Source organism: Cotesia typhae, unplaced genomic scaffold, assembly GCF_013202065.1.
Source record: "Cotesia typhae breed Kobodo isofemale line unplaced genomic scaffold, CoteBio_Ctyphae contig_11, whole genome shotgun sequence".
Lineage (NCBI taxonomy): Eukaryota > Metazoa > Arthropoda > Insecta > Hymenoptera > Braconidae > Cotesia > Cotesia typhae.
The window spans coordinates 2633193-2651621 of NW_027423711.1; the positions used below are offsets into that span (position 1 = coordinate 2633193).

The 18429-nt window shown below is 25.4% G+C and overlaps 1 protein-coding gene across 1 annotated transcript in view; it reads right to left on the reverse strand.

Annotated features, from left to right (window-relative positions):
* The window catches only part of LOC141529026 (cell adhesion molecule 3-like), a 33718-nt gene that overhangs the window by 12730 nt on the left and 2559 nt on the right, over nt 1-18429 (reverse strand). The window contains exon 2 of the mRNA XM_074245368.1: nt 12996-13204. Coding sequence (XP_074101469.1) covers nt 12996-13204 — 209 coding nt within the window. The remainder of the gene's footprint in view (nt 1-12995; nt 13205-18429) is intronic.

Genomic DNA, 18429 nt, shown 5'->3' on the forward strand with positions numbered 1-18429 from the left:
TTATAATTAGTGCACAGAAAAAAAAAATTTCTTGATCCAAGAAAATTATAAGGAAGATTGAAGTTATTTTGAAGCAAGAAGAAATTTTTTTAGCTTGAGAAATTTTTTTTTTTTTTTTTATTCGGTTTTAACTGCTGTGGTCATATCGCCGACTTTAACTGTTGGGAGTGGTACGTTGCAGTCTTTTTGGGTTGTGAAAATCTTAATCTACGCGGCAAGGGTCGAATATCAATAAAAAAAAAAATTTTAACTTCGTTCAAGAAATTTTAACTTTATTCAAAAAATTTTCAGTCTTCCGTAAGATTTTCTTGATTTAAAAAAATTTACGCTTGACTCAAGACTTTTTTTCTTTCTATGTCTTAAAAAATACTTTGAATTATATATTTATTATAATAAAATGAGTTTTTTTTTCATTTTAAATAAATATTTGTAATGCAAGCAAAACTTTTTCATAATAAAAGAAATATTTCGCGTTCCAAATGTCAAAAGAGCGTATAACAGATTTTTTTGCCAATCATTTTGCAAACATATTTTAACCTTAAAAACGAAAAAAAAACTTCCAAAGCTAAAAGAGCGTAACTCGCAAATTGTACGCCTTTTTGGCTTTAGGAATTTAAAAATTTTGTGATCTAAAGCTAAAAGGGTATTTATATTTTTCGTGCCATCTCAGTTTGCATTAATCCGTTGTGTACTTTCTCTCTACAGTTGATTTTCATATCCTTCAGTATTTGTGCTTGATCTAGCTTTATTTGTAGAGCTGTTTAAAATCCTGAAAAAAAGCTGTTTTATCAAATAAATACGCCAGATATAAAATTTTCTTTATTTTCTTATTTATACATGAGAATATTTGATTCTTGTACTGTCTTACTAAAGTAAGTTTATACTACTTACGTTGTCAAATATGTCGTAATAAATCGGAAAATACACAACGTTATTTAGACTATGTCGATTCTGAGATATGAGTTATTTTTTTTTAATTTACCTGAAAAATTAACTACTGCACGAGACAGAATGGTTAACTAATATTTTTTTAAATAGACTATTTCTGATAAGAGTCCATATTGGTTATTCAATAATTTTTTATTTTTGATTTCGTTTCTGAAATAAAAGTTAGGTGTAACTTTTTTAGAAGCTGACCTATTTCATAGTCTATAATTCACTTAAAAATTCATATACTAAAATATTAAAAGGCCAATAAAATTAATTTGAATAAAGAGAAAATTCTTAAACAAAGACCATCATTTTGAAAAATTTCCTTATTTTACATCAAATAGAAAAAGGTCTACTTGAATGGCATATTTTTGATTTAACTAAATTTTTTAGTTAGTTAGAGAATTTTTCTTTTTGAATGAAGACGCACAAAATCTTGAAAATATTATTCTTGGTTCAAATTGTTTTTTTTTTTTTTTCTAATTCGAGCTATTTTTTATAGATCAATTATCATAAAAAATTACATATAAGAATAAAATTGATTACCGATCCAATCTAAAATTTTTCATGGCTGTTAATTTCGATTCTCAACTATCGTATTTATTTTTTGACGCTATTATACTGAATGTTTATACCATTTATTACTGCTACAAATTTACCAGACACAATTAAATCATTTAAATGAATTAAACTTAGAACTTGGTATTATTGAATTAAATTCGACCTACTTGTATCTTTAATAATTATTTATCAAGGCTTTTGAAAAGAATGATATGAATAACAAAAGTTAAGTAAATTCATGGATAAATAATTTTGCTATCTACATTTTTAAGAGAATAAGCAAAATTTTGTGTCCAGTCTATTTGTATGATAAAATGGGTTGTTATGGTTAAATTTAGTATCGAAAAAGTCGACCTGGAGTTGTGCCTCTTCAAAGTTTCATATCATTCTCACCAATAGTCAATTTATGATAATAAATATTAAGGCTGCATTTGAATATGATCTACCTCTAGATGCACAATTAAGAAATGACCTTGTATCTCGTGAACTATTGAAATTTTTAAAGGAATAAGCTCATCCCGATGTTACACTCATCAAGACCTTTCATTTGAGCACCCACATCAATATTTCATATATTTTATATATTTATATATATTATATATATATGAAAAATATATCAAAATGCATGTGGGTACTCAAATGAAAGCTCTTGGTAAGTGTAACACTGGGATGAGCTTATATCTTCAAAAACGTCAATAGTTAAAAAATTCCAGAGCAATTTAACAAAAGTCATTAATTTAATAAAGCAAAATTTTATTATTCATATTTTACAAGTCACGGTAATCACATAGTGACTGCAAGGTTGCTAGTTATCACTATTTTTATTATTATCATCATTAAAAATTTTTTATACCAAAATTACCTTTGCTTAATCATCTAATTAATTAATTTAATAAAAAAAATCTATATTAGACCGGTCAATGTACTCCCAGTGATATCTGAAGGCTTATCAGACGGCTTAGGATAATACCCCTTACGTCTCTATTCTTGTTCTTGTTATGTTATATATACATATGCATTAATATGTTATATGTACCTTGTGTATAGATATAATATGAACCGGTACTTAAGGCTATTCAATGTCGTCACGCAACTACCCCCGTTGTGTGCACTTTGGCCTATACTACTTGTGTATGCCACGGGATCCAGAATAATACACCTGCCCGAAGACGCGTGTATTAACCCTCTCATACTCTGAGCTAAGTTATCAATGATTACATCCGACCATTTATTAAATTAAAATTTTTTTGCTTTCAGTAATTTCAGCAATTTTATTGATAAGATGCTAGTTTGTATATTACGTCAATATTTACGTAAATATGTACATAAATAAAATATTGAAAAGAAAATAATTGAATTAAAAAAAACTAATGATTTAAAAAATTCTAATTCATTTAAATATTTTATATTTGATACTGCCGATGTCTAAACAGAAAATATTCAATTAATGTACTAGATTGTTGACTGATCAAGTTTCTAATTGATTTATTATTATTACGATTATTATTATTATTATTATTATTATATGTTCATGAATATAAAATTATAACTAAAATAACTTTTAACAAGAAATGATGAATATTTTAAGTACCCACTTTATAAATTTGGTTCGTTAAACTCGAAGAAAAAAAATATAATGTCAAAAATTTTTTTTTATCGAGATCTAAACATTTATAGTTCAATTTGATCAATTAAAAGTTTCTTATTGATAGAATTCTTGCGATAAAAAAAAATATACTTGTATACGGACAGTAACAAATAACATCTTTAGAAATATATTTTGTGACATTTTGAGGTGAGCAATTATTAATTATGAAAATTATTGTTTATAAAAAATTATTATCACCATTTTAGTGTGTAATTTTTAAATATTTAATAGCGAGTAATGTTAAAAAAGTATCGATTCATTGTAGATAAATTATTTAGTTAAGATTGCAAAGTAAGAATCTTGTTAAAGTTTTTATGAGACTAGAGACTTAATGTAGTCTTTAACATTTGTTCTTCTCGGCTATGAATATTCAATAAATTGTTTTACTTATTAGAAAGACCAAGAAATGTTTTTTAAATTATTTCACCCGGTGGTGCTTATTCTATTAACGTGGTCTATATTCGGTGAATATGGGTCATTCTGGGTTAAAACTAGTCATTAATATCTCTTTGAAAGTTCAATATCCGAGGGTTGTGGTGCAAGTAGTGTCACATTGTCGCGATAGTTGACGAAACTATAGAAAAAGTTAATTTGCTGTAAAGACTATAAAGACATTGTATATATAGTTGAATTATAACATTTGATATGAATTTTTTTATCGATTTAGCGACTGTAAATCACAACAAAGTAAGAAACGATGTTTTGCATACATTAAATAAATTCTGACGTTAATTCATAGTCTTTAAACTCTACTGACACTCAAGTTGAGAATTGAAACGGAAATTGTGTAAATATATAAGTAATTTAATTACTTATGATGTAAACAAGAAACCGTTGTTGGATGCAATGAGAAATAAATTTGATTTGTACCAAAAAAAGACTAATTGAATCAAGACGTTCTCTTTGTTGAAACAATATTATTACATTGAAGATAATTTAAAGTCTTTCTAATGTTTTTTCGAAGCAGATCATTAATGTTACAAATGGATTTCAATGGAATTTAAACTGAAATCTGTGAGTTCAAAACTTATCACTTATCACCTAAAATAATTCATGCAGAAACTCATTAAAGCTCAAACAATTAGTGATAATGAATGGAAAAGTGAGATTGAATACTGAATAGAAAACGCATGAAGTGTAACCGATGCAAAAACATTTTTATTACCCCGACTCATTGATTGTAGAGAGGAAAAACTTTTCAATGAACTGTAATTCTACGGAACAATAAGATTAAATATTTTTCAATGCATACAGAGGATAAATAGTAATATTCATCGTACTACATGCTATTAAGCCTCACTTTTTATTAAATCGTAAATAATACTTTAAAATAGGATTAATTGCTTTTTTTCTGGTAATAATTACTGTATCGATACTGCCATTCTTGTACGTCATATTCCACATTTAGAAAATTTTGCAGCAGACGGTAAAAATAATTTTTAACATTGCTTAAATGGGATTCAACGGATGAAAATATTTATTTCAAAAATAGTTATCAAACTATTTGACTTTTATATTTTTAATATGACTTGTATAATATTTTTGTGATTCTATTTTTCAAATGTCAATAAGTCAAATTTTGTGGAATACGACGTATTAGAATGGCAGTATCGATATGTTATATTGTAACTGAGTAAAGAGTAAATAGCAATGCAACAAACAAAAATTGAAGCTTTGTAGAGTGCTACTCAGTACCATGTTACATAGATTTCATTATGATGAATAAATGAACTGCGACGTAACCATAAAATATTGATAATTATAGAGTATTGATTATTGATTGAGATATTATTATAAAAGTGAGTAATTACATCAAAATTAATACTTTCATTATGTATTTTGAAAATTGCTATGAAAAAAAAATTTTAATAGTATGATTTTGAATATAACTGCACTGATAGAAAATTTATGTTGACTCAAGAGATATTTTATTGATCTAATAATTTATTTTGGAAGACAAATGATTATTTTGCTTTAAGAATTTCTTGTCTTGATTTAGATTTTCTTGGCTTAAGAGCTATACTATCTTCAATCGATACATTTAGTTTTTCAATTAAAATAACATTATCGTTTAAAAAACTTGAAATAATTCATCAAAGTATATTTCAAAAACTAAATAGTCTTTAATTGTTATACCGAAAAAAAATTATTTCTTGGAAATAAGTAAATTAATGACTCAAAAGATAAGTTTTTATTGCGATCAATTATTAAAAATTGCTTATTTCATTTAGTTTATTTCAATTTTATAATAAAGCTTACTATTTTTTAAAGTTTTCATTATCAAAATGTCTAAAAAATCTTAAAAATCCTCGATATCATGCAACATAGAAATGATAACCATTCTATATTGAAAATTTATCTATTCACTTTTTACCGTCTAATATTTTTGTATCTTACATTAATATTTGCTAAGATTTACAAAATTCTATCCATATCCGCATCTTCATTTAAGAAAATTTCGGACATTAAAATTATTAATTATTTGTATATCAGGAATGTGGACAAGATATGATGCGACCTTTCGGTCATTTATTAGACCTTCCTCAGGCATCTGAAAATTACACATTTTAATAACCAACAAAATAAAATAACGATTGATAAAATTACAATATTTACCATAATGTATATTACAAAAATCACTATCTTACATTGTACAGTTGCCTTTGTCATATAAAATTTTACAGAATTAACAAAATTGATAGATTTGTTAATTATTAATATTATTACAAAAATAAAGTATAAACACTAAATATAGGATCAAGTTATGATCCTATCTTGTCCACATTTATGACGTACAAATAATTATTGATGGAGCACTAAAATTAATCGTTGATCATTTATCATTTAATCTTCTATCTACGTCCAGATTATAAATAAAGCACTCCGATACGTATGAATAGTTAATTAATTAAACACATATAATCGATGAAAAAGCGATATTGAAAAAATGTCTTTTTAAAATTACATTTAATACTCCTCAATACATCGTTCCTTATTCTATGAATTATTTTACTTTTATTAATTATTGTAAGCATTTTTTTAGTTTGTCTCTTTGGTGTCAAAATTCTAAATTTTTAAAGAATTGAAGAGTCTTAATACATTGAATTTAAATTATTATCATTCGACTTTGAAAATGTAACTAAAATGATAAAAAATTTAACTTGACTCAAGAGCCAAAATCTTGAACCAAAAATACCATATTGAAGAAATTTTTGAAACAAGAAAATCATTTTCTTTAAAATCAGTGTAATCTTTTTTGTCCGTGAGTATTTTCAAATTTGCAGATCCGTTAAAAATTTATTACATCCATCTTAGAATATTCTACACTTAACTGATAAATCTATTCATTTATTTTACGTTAAAGTTTGAAGTTCGGCTATTAAAAAATTATGACCAATCGAGAATTAAATAAAATAAACTTCAGTACTTAGTGAAAAAAATGTTATTAAATTTCTTATGCGACATTAATTTCAGTTTATTTACTTCGAGAAGAAAAGAGATAATTATCTTATTAAATAATTTTATTCCGACTCAATTAAGGTTGAGATTAAAACGGTTAATTACATTTATAAAGGAATCTTTGAAGGGTATATTTTATTTGAAAGCCGTTACTTACGCAAGAACTTTAAACAAGTATAAAGTATTATGTCAGCAAATAAGATACAACTTGCCTTGTGATTAGTTTATTAAACCTTCACAAGACAGCAAATATTAAAGTAATCTTATAATCAAATACTTGCAATAAAGTTATTATCGTCATCTTCTCATATTTACATGAAATTGCCCTCTTAAAATCAAAGTAGCATTCACGGTCTTTTATATCTCTAGTTATCATTCCAAAGAAAATTGTATTTTCATGATTCCAATACTCTATTCTTTTCTATTCACAAAATACCGTGAATAATAAAAATAACGTCGGCTGAAAATGATCATAACAGCATGAAAAATTCCACTAAAGTTAATAGTATCCCTTTTCTATAACTAAAGAGACTTTCACTTTTTTTGTGAATCAAAAAAGTTTGACATTAAAATAATTAAAAACGTCTTTAGTGGTTAAAAAAAATTATTATTTTTCATTACGAATTATTTAAAGATTCCCCCAGGCGTAAAAAACATCCTTCAATTATTTTTTAATAAACGTTAATAAACATAAGTAAAATAAAAATTCAAAATTAAACAGTTTAATATTTATTTGACATAAACTGTCAATTTTTTAAACTTAAATTCGAACAGTGAATATAAATTCTTGTTTTATTAAATGCACTCTGTACAACAGCAATATCGACTTCAGAATTTAATTAAATCTTCAAACAAGAAATTCTTATTCAAGCTTATTGATTTAATTTTTTTTTTAAACTTTTGTTTATTACTATTTAATAAAAATTTATTTATATTTTGCTTGTAATTGATACAGTAAATTAATTTCAAAGAAATTTTGTTAAAAAAAATTTCATTATAAAATATTGCCTTTCACGAATATATTGAATATTCATTATTTATCGTGACGTTTCATAAAACTTTGAAACTTATAATATTGTGAAATGAAATAATTTAACTCTCAAATAAGTTTGAACGATATTTCACATTTATAAAAATAAATTAAATGTCAATATTTTATTTCCTAAAAGCAAAAGTTGAAAACAAAACATTCTATGTTTGAATATCACAAAGCTTATTAAATAATTTAAATAACTGAATTAATGATAAAAAAAAAAAAAAATAAATTATTCACGGTTTAAGCTATTGATTTTAAAATAAATAATAGTAATAAGTTTATAATTATGTTGACTGATGACTAACTCGCTACAATTACAGGAAGTGACGTTGACATTAAAGGAGACAAAAAACTACAAGATAAATTGATTAATTGATCTTAAAAGCTCGAATGTCCTTTTTTTTTAATTTAAAAGCATATTAGCGTAGATTTTTAATGTATAAATAACTACCTAGCCTCTATTAGTTGGCTTTTACAATGTCGGTTAATTATAAATAGAGCTTTCAAGAACATTTTACAGTCAATATCGCCGGTTAATTAAATATTTTTTCATTAAAAAATTTACTTACGGTTATGAATTTGGAAACACCGAATGAATTTTAGATTAATTAAAAAGTGAAACATAATTTAAATTTATACTGATCAACTGATGTTTACAATGCTCTTTAAATTCACACGAATATTTAAATATTAAAATTATATTTTAACCTTTGACATCAATTTTCGTTCCAACACTCGAGTTAATATTCATACTGGACATTTCATGTCAAATCAACGGCTTTCAAGCGTTTTTCATTTGTGAGCATGCATTGAAGAGTCCAATTTTGAATTTTTTTAAAATACTGAACAGTTGAAAATGTATTTGATTTGTATTTGTGCTTTTTTACGTCAATCGAATCTGGCTATTTTGATTATTACAAATTTTTTGTTTAAATGTTTTAATTAAGCTCATTTTTACAATTTAAAAAAATTAATAAAAAAAGTTTAATTAAAAAATTCTGCTTATTTTTTCAAATTCTACAAAAAGACAATTTAATAGTCGAAACAGGGCTACCAAGTGCAGAATATTAAGTAGGTGTGAAAATTTAAATTTATTTAATTAGCTTTCAGGTTCATTTTACAGAAATTTGACAAGTAGTTGCATTGAAAAGTTATTTTAAGAAGAACAAAATTTTTTAAAAATTCTGTCACAGAAACAAATTTAATAATTAGAATTCTTTCAAATTTAATAAAAATAGTATCTTCAAAAATTATGAATTTGGATACTGCTATTATAAATGTACAATTGTTCTTGAATTTTAGAATTTACAAAAAAATTATTATTTTTTACTATTTCTTTCAAATAATATCTCATACAGTAAGGGTACTTTTAAAGTGGACTACATTTCCCACAGAATGAGGTTGAAAACAATAAAAAATCATTGAATAGAACTGAATAGAATTTTTCTCAAAGGAAAATCTTGTAGTACATTCCCGTTAAATTCACAACATAAGAAAACTTCAAATTCAACCGCGAGCTTTGAAAATTAAAATTATCATTAAAATAAAATCTCGAGAGAATTTTTACTTTAACTTTTACAAGTACGTACATGGGAGTAAAAAATGAATATTTTTTCGCAGGAAAAAAATAGATACTTTGATACAAACTACATAAAATTTTTCTTCATACATGATGGTTCTATCATCGTGAAAATCAAGAAGCTCCTGTCAGCGAATTTATAGCAGTTTATCTTTCGCGATGACTAGGGGGCGAATAATTTGACGATCGTGTTGTCACAACATAAGCTTACGGTTTATGTCGCATTTACTTCAGCAAGAGTGTGTTTGATAACGCTACGAGCCGTAGGCGAGCACTCGAGTAAAAGCTACATAAACCTCTCAGTAAATGTTGTGATCACGATCATATGTACTTTGTAGTCCACCTGTAGGATATATATTATTTTTTGCAAGCTCAGCTGTTAAAGTTTAATTTAATAAGAATTTTTTAAAAAACCAATATAAAATAACAATTTAAAAATTTATTTTTCTCGCTCTTTTTGAGTAAATTTCTTTAGGAATTTAGCTATTGTAACCGGTCTTATGTTTCAATTAAAAAAAAAGATAGAAGGATTTCTTAATATTTGAGAAATTATTTCTTAAACATAACTTCTTAGTATTTAAAAAATATTTCGTAGTATTTAAGAAATATTTTTCAAATACTAAGAAATATTATTTAAATACTAAGAAATGATGTTTGAGAAATGATTTCTTAAATACAAAGAAACATTCTTAAATTCTAAGAAATCCTTCTATCAGTGCAGAATTGCTTCCACACTTCTTAATCAATCTTGATGAAATTTTGTTTACTTATTCTATGAATCTTTTTCATTTTCAAAAAATTTTCAATTTCGTCAATGTTATGAAAATAATTATCCAAATGTAAAAAATAGATAAAGTCTAAAAAATTTATCTTAAATTTCACCTAATTACCTTCAATTTAATCTATTAGTTATCTAATTCTGGTAACTTTTTCAATTCATTTAGCAATTTTAAAAACTAAAAAAAAATTTTCATCGAATTTATTCCGGGCCTTTTTCTTTAAATAATCATCAAGCCGTAAAAGATAGCTTAACTCCATTAATTTTATGTGAAAATTCACATAATTATCATCAATTTAAACTATTATTCGTCGAGTTTGAATTCTTTTTTCAACTTAATTCATAGTTTGATAAGTTAAAAATAAATTAATATTTGGCTTCTATCGTCAAATAACTCCTATATATTTTACAAATCTCGTTTTTTAGGTAATAGATTTGTTTTTCAATATTCAACCAAGAAATCTACCTATCTATTTCAAATATGGCCGAATGGTGCTTTTTTAAAACATTGTTTGATTCATATCTTTTCTTTGTATGAAATAAAAAACCTAGTAGCTTTGGGTTGAGAAACTTGTTTGAGATAATGTTTCATTTACAACGAAATCTCACACCCTTAACTCATGCGAACTAACGTGTAATCAATCCGATTGTAAGCGCATCATAATCTCATACTGTCGTCAATTGCCTACAGAAAACCTACGCTTTGTGTAAATGCATAAAAAATATTCATAGTGTTACAATTGAGCGATTATTATCATTTTATGGTATATAAATAGTCAAGTTGCGATTTTTAGATTTATTATAAATAACTTGTAGTTTATTATAGAAATTTTTTATAGATAAATATTGGAATATAATTTTATTTTTAATTATTAAAATTAGAAAACTACACTGAAAAAAAACTTGTCTGCTTTGCACTATTGTCATAATCACGATCAAGTTCCGTAATTATTTCAATAAAGTTTTCAAAAGACACGATTTAATGAAGTCAGGTCCTAACGTTATTTTACCGTACAGTCTTTAGTTATTTACATGAAAATTGGAGAGATACATTTTAAGATTTCTGTTTCAACTCATTAGATAGAAAATAAGTTATTTAAAAAATTCTACAACAATTTTTCTATTAATTAAATATTATTACAGATTAAAATACTTAAAACATCGATTTGTTAACTTAAATCATTATTTATAATTTATAACATAAGTAGTAAGCAATGCAAAGTAAGTTTTTACGTTGTTGCCCAGTGTGCGATTTAATAGATCGCTGTAGCAGCAAAACAACAGGATCGTAACCATAGAGATCCGATGTTTCACAACGTGCGTATCGCGACAGTAGCAATATCGTATCGTGCAAAGCGGAAAACTTTTTTTCAGTCTAAGGTAATAAGGGGCTTAGTCAAGGGATGTTTTTATAGAAGAAAATTATTGATAAATTTTGATGCTAATCATTATTTAAAGACCATTTCTATTCAAATTTAAACGAATAAAAACCATTTAGCAACCGAAGAAGAAGTAAATTTCTCAGAGCGACCAAAAACTTGCAAAATCATTAAAACTAATGTTATATTAAAATTTTTTTATATTAATAGAAAAATAAGTAATTTTTAGCTTAGAGAATTTTTCATTGATTTCATCAATTTTGTAGAAAAATTTTGACTTTTTGCACATTTTAAAGCAATTTAATAAGCTAGTCTGATGAATTGAAATGTAATGAGTAGAAAATAGTGATTTTACTGTCTTAAATACTTTGAAAAAAATTAAATTGATTGAAAATAAAAATTCTTGAGCCAAAAAAATCACTTTGAAGAGTTTTATTGTCTTGAATCGAAATAAAAATTTCTTAAATCAAGTAAAAATTTATTTCTTGGTTCAAAAATTTTTCTCTAGTCAAGTTAATTATTTTTTTCAGTAGAAAAATATAATTTTCTACGTATTTTGAACCAATGTTACAACTATCATGAAAAATTGGATTGTAATTAGTGGGAAACAACCATTCCATCGTTTTAAATTGGCTATTTAGTATCTGGAATAGCTGCAGAATTTACTTTGATAAATTTTTTGGTTCAGTCAACTACAAACTATCATTAAAGGAATAAAAATTGTCATGAAATAAATAGTAGAAAATTTTATTCCACAGACAGTATTTTAATTTTGCAATTTAAAAAATTCTTGAACCAAAAAAAATTATTTCGAAAATTTTAATCATTTTTAATCAAGCAAAAAATTCTTGAACTAAGACCTTGTTTTTGAATAAAATAAATTTTACTTGATTCAATAATTTTTTTCTTCATTGAGTTAATATTTTTTTTTTAGCGTAACGTAATAAGGATAAATTGAGTTTAGCGTACTTATTTAAATAATAAAACTATAGTTAATACAAGTAAATATGTGTGTTAGTAATTGAAATTAATAATCACGTTAATTCCGTAATAATGAATCTCGAATACTAAAGATATTTAAACTATAGTGCAAACTATTTAATCATATTAAAGTAGCCCGAAATAATCTGACTATTGTAAAATAAGTCCGAATTGTTAGGGTTTATTGAAATGTAATACAATTTTATATTTATTTATCTTAAAAATTACTGTGTTTCGTTCATACTTGATATTTTAAGATCTACTCAAAAAACTCTTCCCATTAAAAAATTTTTCGCAGTTATCAGTTACCAAAAGTAATTAAAAGTAAAACGCAATATCAAATAATTTTGAGAAAACATTGTTTGATTGGACAGTCTATTGTTTCACCAAAAATTGAGGTAATTGATAATCTCGCGCAATACCACCGAAAGTTAAACTGAAACAAAAGTAGTTAGTGGGAAAAAAAATTTTTTTAATAAAAAATTAAAAAGTGCCCGGTTGAGATTAGTTTCATTGATCGACGGTGTTGAGACTGCGGTTAAAGAAATATTGTTCATGCATGCGAAATTATAATTTAAGTTTGTTCCCTTCCTGCCGTAGACAATAATAAATATTAAAAAGTAAATGTGATATATTTGACTTACATTAACTTGAAGATTACCAATGGGGAATGTTTTAGACGGTGGCGATTCATTTGGGGTGAAACGATAAAACTCTCTGCCGCCTTTGTACCACTTGACCGCATATAGGGTAGCGCCTTCTAAGTCATACCAGCAATTTAACACTGCCGAGTTACCCTTCTCAACTGCCACCGGTGTCTGCATGCGCACCTCGCGCAACCCCGAGCAGATACCTGAAAGAGGCAAAAACCCTTTGAATAAGATATCACGGCCGGTCTGTATTAAATGAAAACGATTTTTCTCCTCTTACATTACTTTACTATATCTTTATCTTTATTTTTATCTCTTTCTTCTTCTTTATCTACACACACATACACACACAAATCCATAATATATATTTTATATACATATATATACACACTTATATTCCCAACGATTGGATTTCGTATATACGTAATATACCTATATATATTTAAGTACAAAAGCCAACCAGTAGCGAGAAAGAATACCTATACTTATACTGACTACACCAAACACTGTGATTCTTTGCGCTTCAGTGCCTTATTCTCGTCGTCCAAATAATCCCGTGAGAATTGAGGAAATTGTGAATTCAATCCTATTATACTCACCGATTTTTCTTTTTCTTAACTTTTATTTTTATCTTTTTTTATTTTATTTAAGTTTTATTGCTTTTTTCATCCGTGATATAAAATAAATTATTTCCTCAATCATTCGCTATTCACTGCTCTAAGCCCGACAAAGTTAATAATTAAAAATAAAATAAAATAAACTGAGTCAATAATTAAATTACTGCGGGTACTGAAAACAGAGGAATAGATAGTGAATAATGGATAAGTCGGATATTGGTAATTTATACCTATAAATATATATATATATATATATATATATATATATATATATATATATATATATATATATATATATATATATATCCACTAACTAACAACTATAAAGAACAGTTCCCATCAATGTAAATGAATAAATTATATTATAGTTCTGTCAGCTCAAATACACGGCTCAAAAGCATCGAACTAAACATTTACCTCTACAGAAAGTAGAATGCATTAGAAATGTCGTTAAACTAAATTTAATGTAAAACTTTACAAATGATGTTTCTTTCATTCAAGTAGTATAACAGTACTGTTGTACATACACTCATTTAACCGAGTTGTGCATGGAAATAATTCAATTTTCTGTAGCTTTTCAAAATACAGTGGCTTAACAATCACGGTAAATTAAAGCAAAATTTATTTTCTCCTATTTTCTATTTTCTATTTCATTTTTTTTTTTTTTTGGTTTTATATTTTTCAGTTCTCTTCTTTTATTCTTTCTCTTTTCACATTTTTTGTTCATTTTATTTCAGTTCAGTCTTTCTGTAATTTCCTCACCATTCATCCGGATGTACTAGCGTGGTACTGGTCAGTGAGCTTTGAATAATTCCATAGCCTGTTAGTTCGGCTATGCAATCATAGATTGGCGTGATTTTCGTTTATGAAAGATGAGTCGATGTGAATCAAAGCATTCAAAATTCTAATAATAACGCTACAAATATCTATTTATGTATTTTTATATATTTTATATGTATATATATAAAAATCTATAACACAACATCATTAATCATTCATAATATTTTACCCGTTATCTAATTTTGTATACTTGAACCTGCTGCTACTTGACATATGCTATTTATCTTATCGATAATAACATTGAACCACTTGTGACGCGGAAAATTTAGTATTGCTCAACTCTCAACTCTCTATTTCTTTTAACCGTCTTTGATTTTTTAATAACCTTGACAGTTTCAGTAAAAATAAATTTTCTCAACAAAAAATATAATTTTTTTTTTTCTACTGTTTCAATAGTTTTTACATCGGCAAATAAAATGGTTACATTCTAACGCGAACAAACTGCAGTTTTATATTGTCACGCTCTGAGGGAAAAATTAAAGTTCCACATCGTTAAAATTAAATCAAATTCCAGTGATTATTTTTCACAGTATACAAATTAAAAAAAAAAAAAACATTCGTCAAAATTTGACTTCAATGTTTTTTAATTCGCTATTTTCTATAATAAATACAAATAATTCTTTTTTTATTTAAATTTGAAAGGAATAATATAATTTGTATTCGTAAACAAATTCTGACTGTAACTAGGCCAATGAATTGATGAATATCTCATCTCCATTTCCGTAATTTGAATGCTTGTAATTTGTAAATAGATCTGATAAATCTCAATTACTATCAAATAATTTCGATTCATTGAATAGCTGATAACGTTAAAATTAGCAACTATAATATTACATGATAACGATTGTTCTTATTGATATCGATTTACATTTACCAGGATTTCAATACGTAGTAGTCAGCCATTAAGCTCCCCAAAATTTGTCACAAATCAGTCATTTTATTCCATTAACCCATTAAACTCCGGATGTAATTTAACAATTAAAGAATTATTATGATTGCTAACAGGTAATAACTTTTATTTTGTTTTAATCTACATATCCATACCAATATACCCTCTTTGATAATCCGATAAGCTTTAAATCGCTTTATGCTCTTTTCTCGAAGAATTTATGTGTCTGCGAGATTACTTACTCAGGATATAACTTATTGGTTATTATTTGAAACATGTATTTCCTATTGAATACCTTAGTATTTTGATGCTCTTTATATTTATCTTTATACTTTGATATTATTTACTTTATTGAACGATATTTTTTTTTAATAACAGTCTTTATAAATCTATATAGTTTTTTTTACCCAAAAATTTTTGTGCGAGAATATATTCATTTAATTAATTATATATTATTATAAATTCCTTTGATTTCTAATAAATATTTTACGAGAAAATTCTTTATATCTTTTGAAATCAACATTGATAATACTTACAAACTGAAATCGAAAAAAACTAATTATAAGTTAAATAAACGTGGTACTAGATGCTTATGTAAAATATCCGATCAATAGAGAAATCCTCTGTTTAATGGAAAATGTTATATCGAGAAGTTTTGAACATCTTCACATGAAAAAAGTTTTTCCAACTTCAGGTTTAATATTAAAAATTATGCTTTTAAATACCTTTAAAAAAATATTATTGAGTAAACATGCACGAAAAAAAGAACTTGAATTCAGTTTAAAGTGTAAATTTTAATAGTTGGATGCTCCTAACAAAAAGTTACTAATTTAAAATCAAATTTTTGCAAACTCTATAAGGAGTATATTTTAAAACTGTAAAAATCAGTACTAAAAATTGTATTTTATTAAAATGTCATTTAAAACTTTAATTTTTTCAGTTTTTCTTCTAGAGGCGCTTTATTATTAAAATTTTCAGAATTATTCTTTTTTCCGTGTGTCATTTTTTAAAAAAAAATTTTTTGTCCATATAAAAAAATAAAATATAAAACTTTAATTGATAAAAATTTATTTTTCAAATTCTTAAAAAAATTTTATTAGTTTTTAAATTAATTAACAATTATTTTTTATCAAATTGAACGACAATAAAATATATTACAAATTTATTTTGACTAACCGTGAAATATAAAAAATATAACGCTGTTATTTTTAATGGATTAATAATTGAGTATTAAAATATTCGTATTATTAAATTTAACGAAATGAAAATGTTTGTAAATTATTACCACATACTTTATTTTTTGATTAATTAATTCTATCAATATTTAAACTATCCATTATCAAATTAAAATGTTAAATTCTTTTTGTTATAAATAAACCGATAAGAGCAATATTTTTAGCAAGCGTTAATCTCTTGAGTGACGGGTGTCTCTCCACTGGATGTTTTGTTCATCGGCTGGGGACGACCTTTTATTTTAAATTTCCCTTTTTTTTATACAATATATTTTTATTATTTTTATTTATTTGTCAATTTTATGTATATTACCACTTTATGAAAATTTTATACTATTTTTTCACTATATTAAAAATTTTCGCTGTATTGTGATTCTTTTTGTTGTATATATTTATATTTCACTGCGATATTCCGCTGGAGAAGCATAAGAATCTACTTAACCGTTTATGTATGGATTGGATTACCTTATCGCGCTATCTTATTCTATTTGCTATTCTAGTTATTAATTTATTTATTTCCCAAGAAAAATATTAAAAAAAAAAAAAAAAAAACAATGTACATACTCTATAAAGATAAAACTTATCTATGCATGGGCCGGGAAAAAAAAAGAAAAATACAAAACAACCGAGGAAAAACATAATAAATAATAAATTATAATATTCAAAAATAAAAACTTATTTTCACTTAAATACAATAAAATATTAAAACAATAATTTATCAATCCAACTGTCATCCGAAATAGGTTTTTTACTTTCTGTACATAGAAAAAAAAAAATTCTGAAATGATCACAATATCAGAGAATAAAAATAACACAATTAAACTGTCAGAGATTCACATTGTCTGACAGAATTCAAACTTCTGCACATAAAAGCAGTTGAAAAATATAAATATCGATATAATTGTAATGTCAACCAAAATATAGGAGCATACCGACACCAATATCTCAAAACATATCGGATTGTATATCATCATTACATATTCGTACATGTGTTCATCGGGAGTAACAAATAACACGTTAATCAAATTCAGAGCAGTTACTATTGGTCTAAATAAAACACCAGTATAAGTTAATAAATTCAATGACAGTTTTATTGCCTTTTTTCCTCCCATACATTCCTATGATTGTTTCAATATTTTGACTAGTATCGTTTGAACCTCACAAATAATAAAAATATTCCCGTTTTGTGTTGTTCTATTTTTAAATTTTTGAGCGCGAAAATTTAAAAAAGAAAACACTACAATTTTTGGAAAAATAAGGTTTTGAAAAATTTATTTACTTTGAAGGGAAAATGATTCGAATAGAACCAAAACAATGATTTCCCGGGAAAAGCTACAAAAATAATAAATTCCCCCTATCACCCTTACAACTCACAACTATTTTTCGTCCAGTTTGATCTAGAGCTTGTTGAAATACCGAAGCTGTAAAAACATCTGTGTTTGGGTTCGTAATAGGCTTTTACCATACCGAAGATACTCCGGTAACTTAACGACGTTGAAAATTCTAGTTATTGACACTAGGGTTGGAAAAACCAAAATTCTGGCCAGAACAAGTATTAAAACTTTTCTCTTAAAAATTTTTATCTCTTCTTGTTTTTATTTTGTTATTTTTTCGGTGCATAAACAAACTAAAACTGCGGGGAAAAAAAGATAGTTCTACTTATCACGCGACGTCACTTGAATTATTTTAATAAAAAAGTTTATAAAATTTGTTTGAATTAACAACGAGTCATTTGGGAAATTTAAAACACTTGTTCTGACTTTTTGTATAAAAATCGACGGTAGTATGCAGAAGGATATTGTTGCAACTAAAACTTAAATTTTTTATTGTTGTTATTGTTATTATTACTA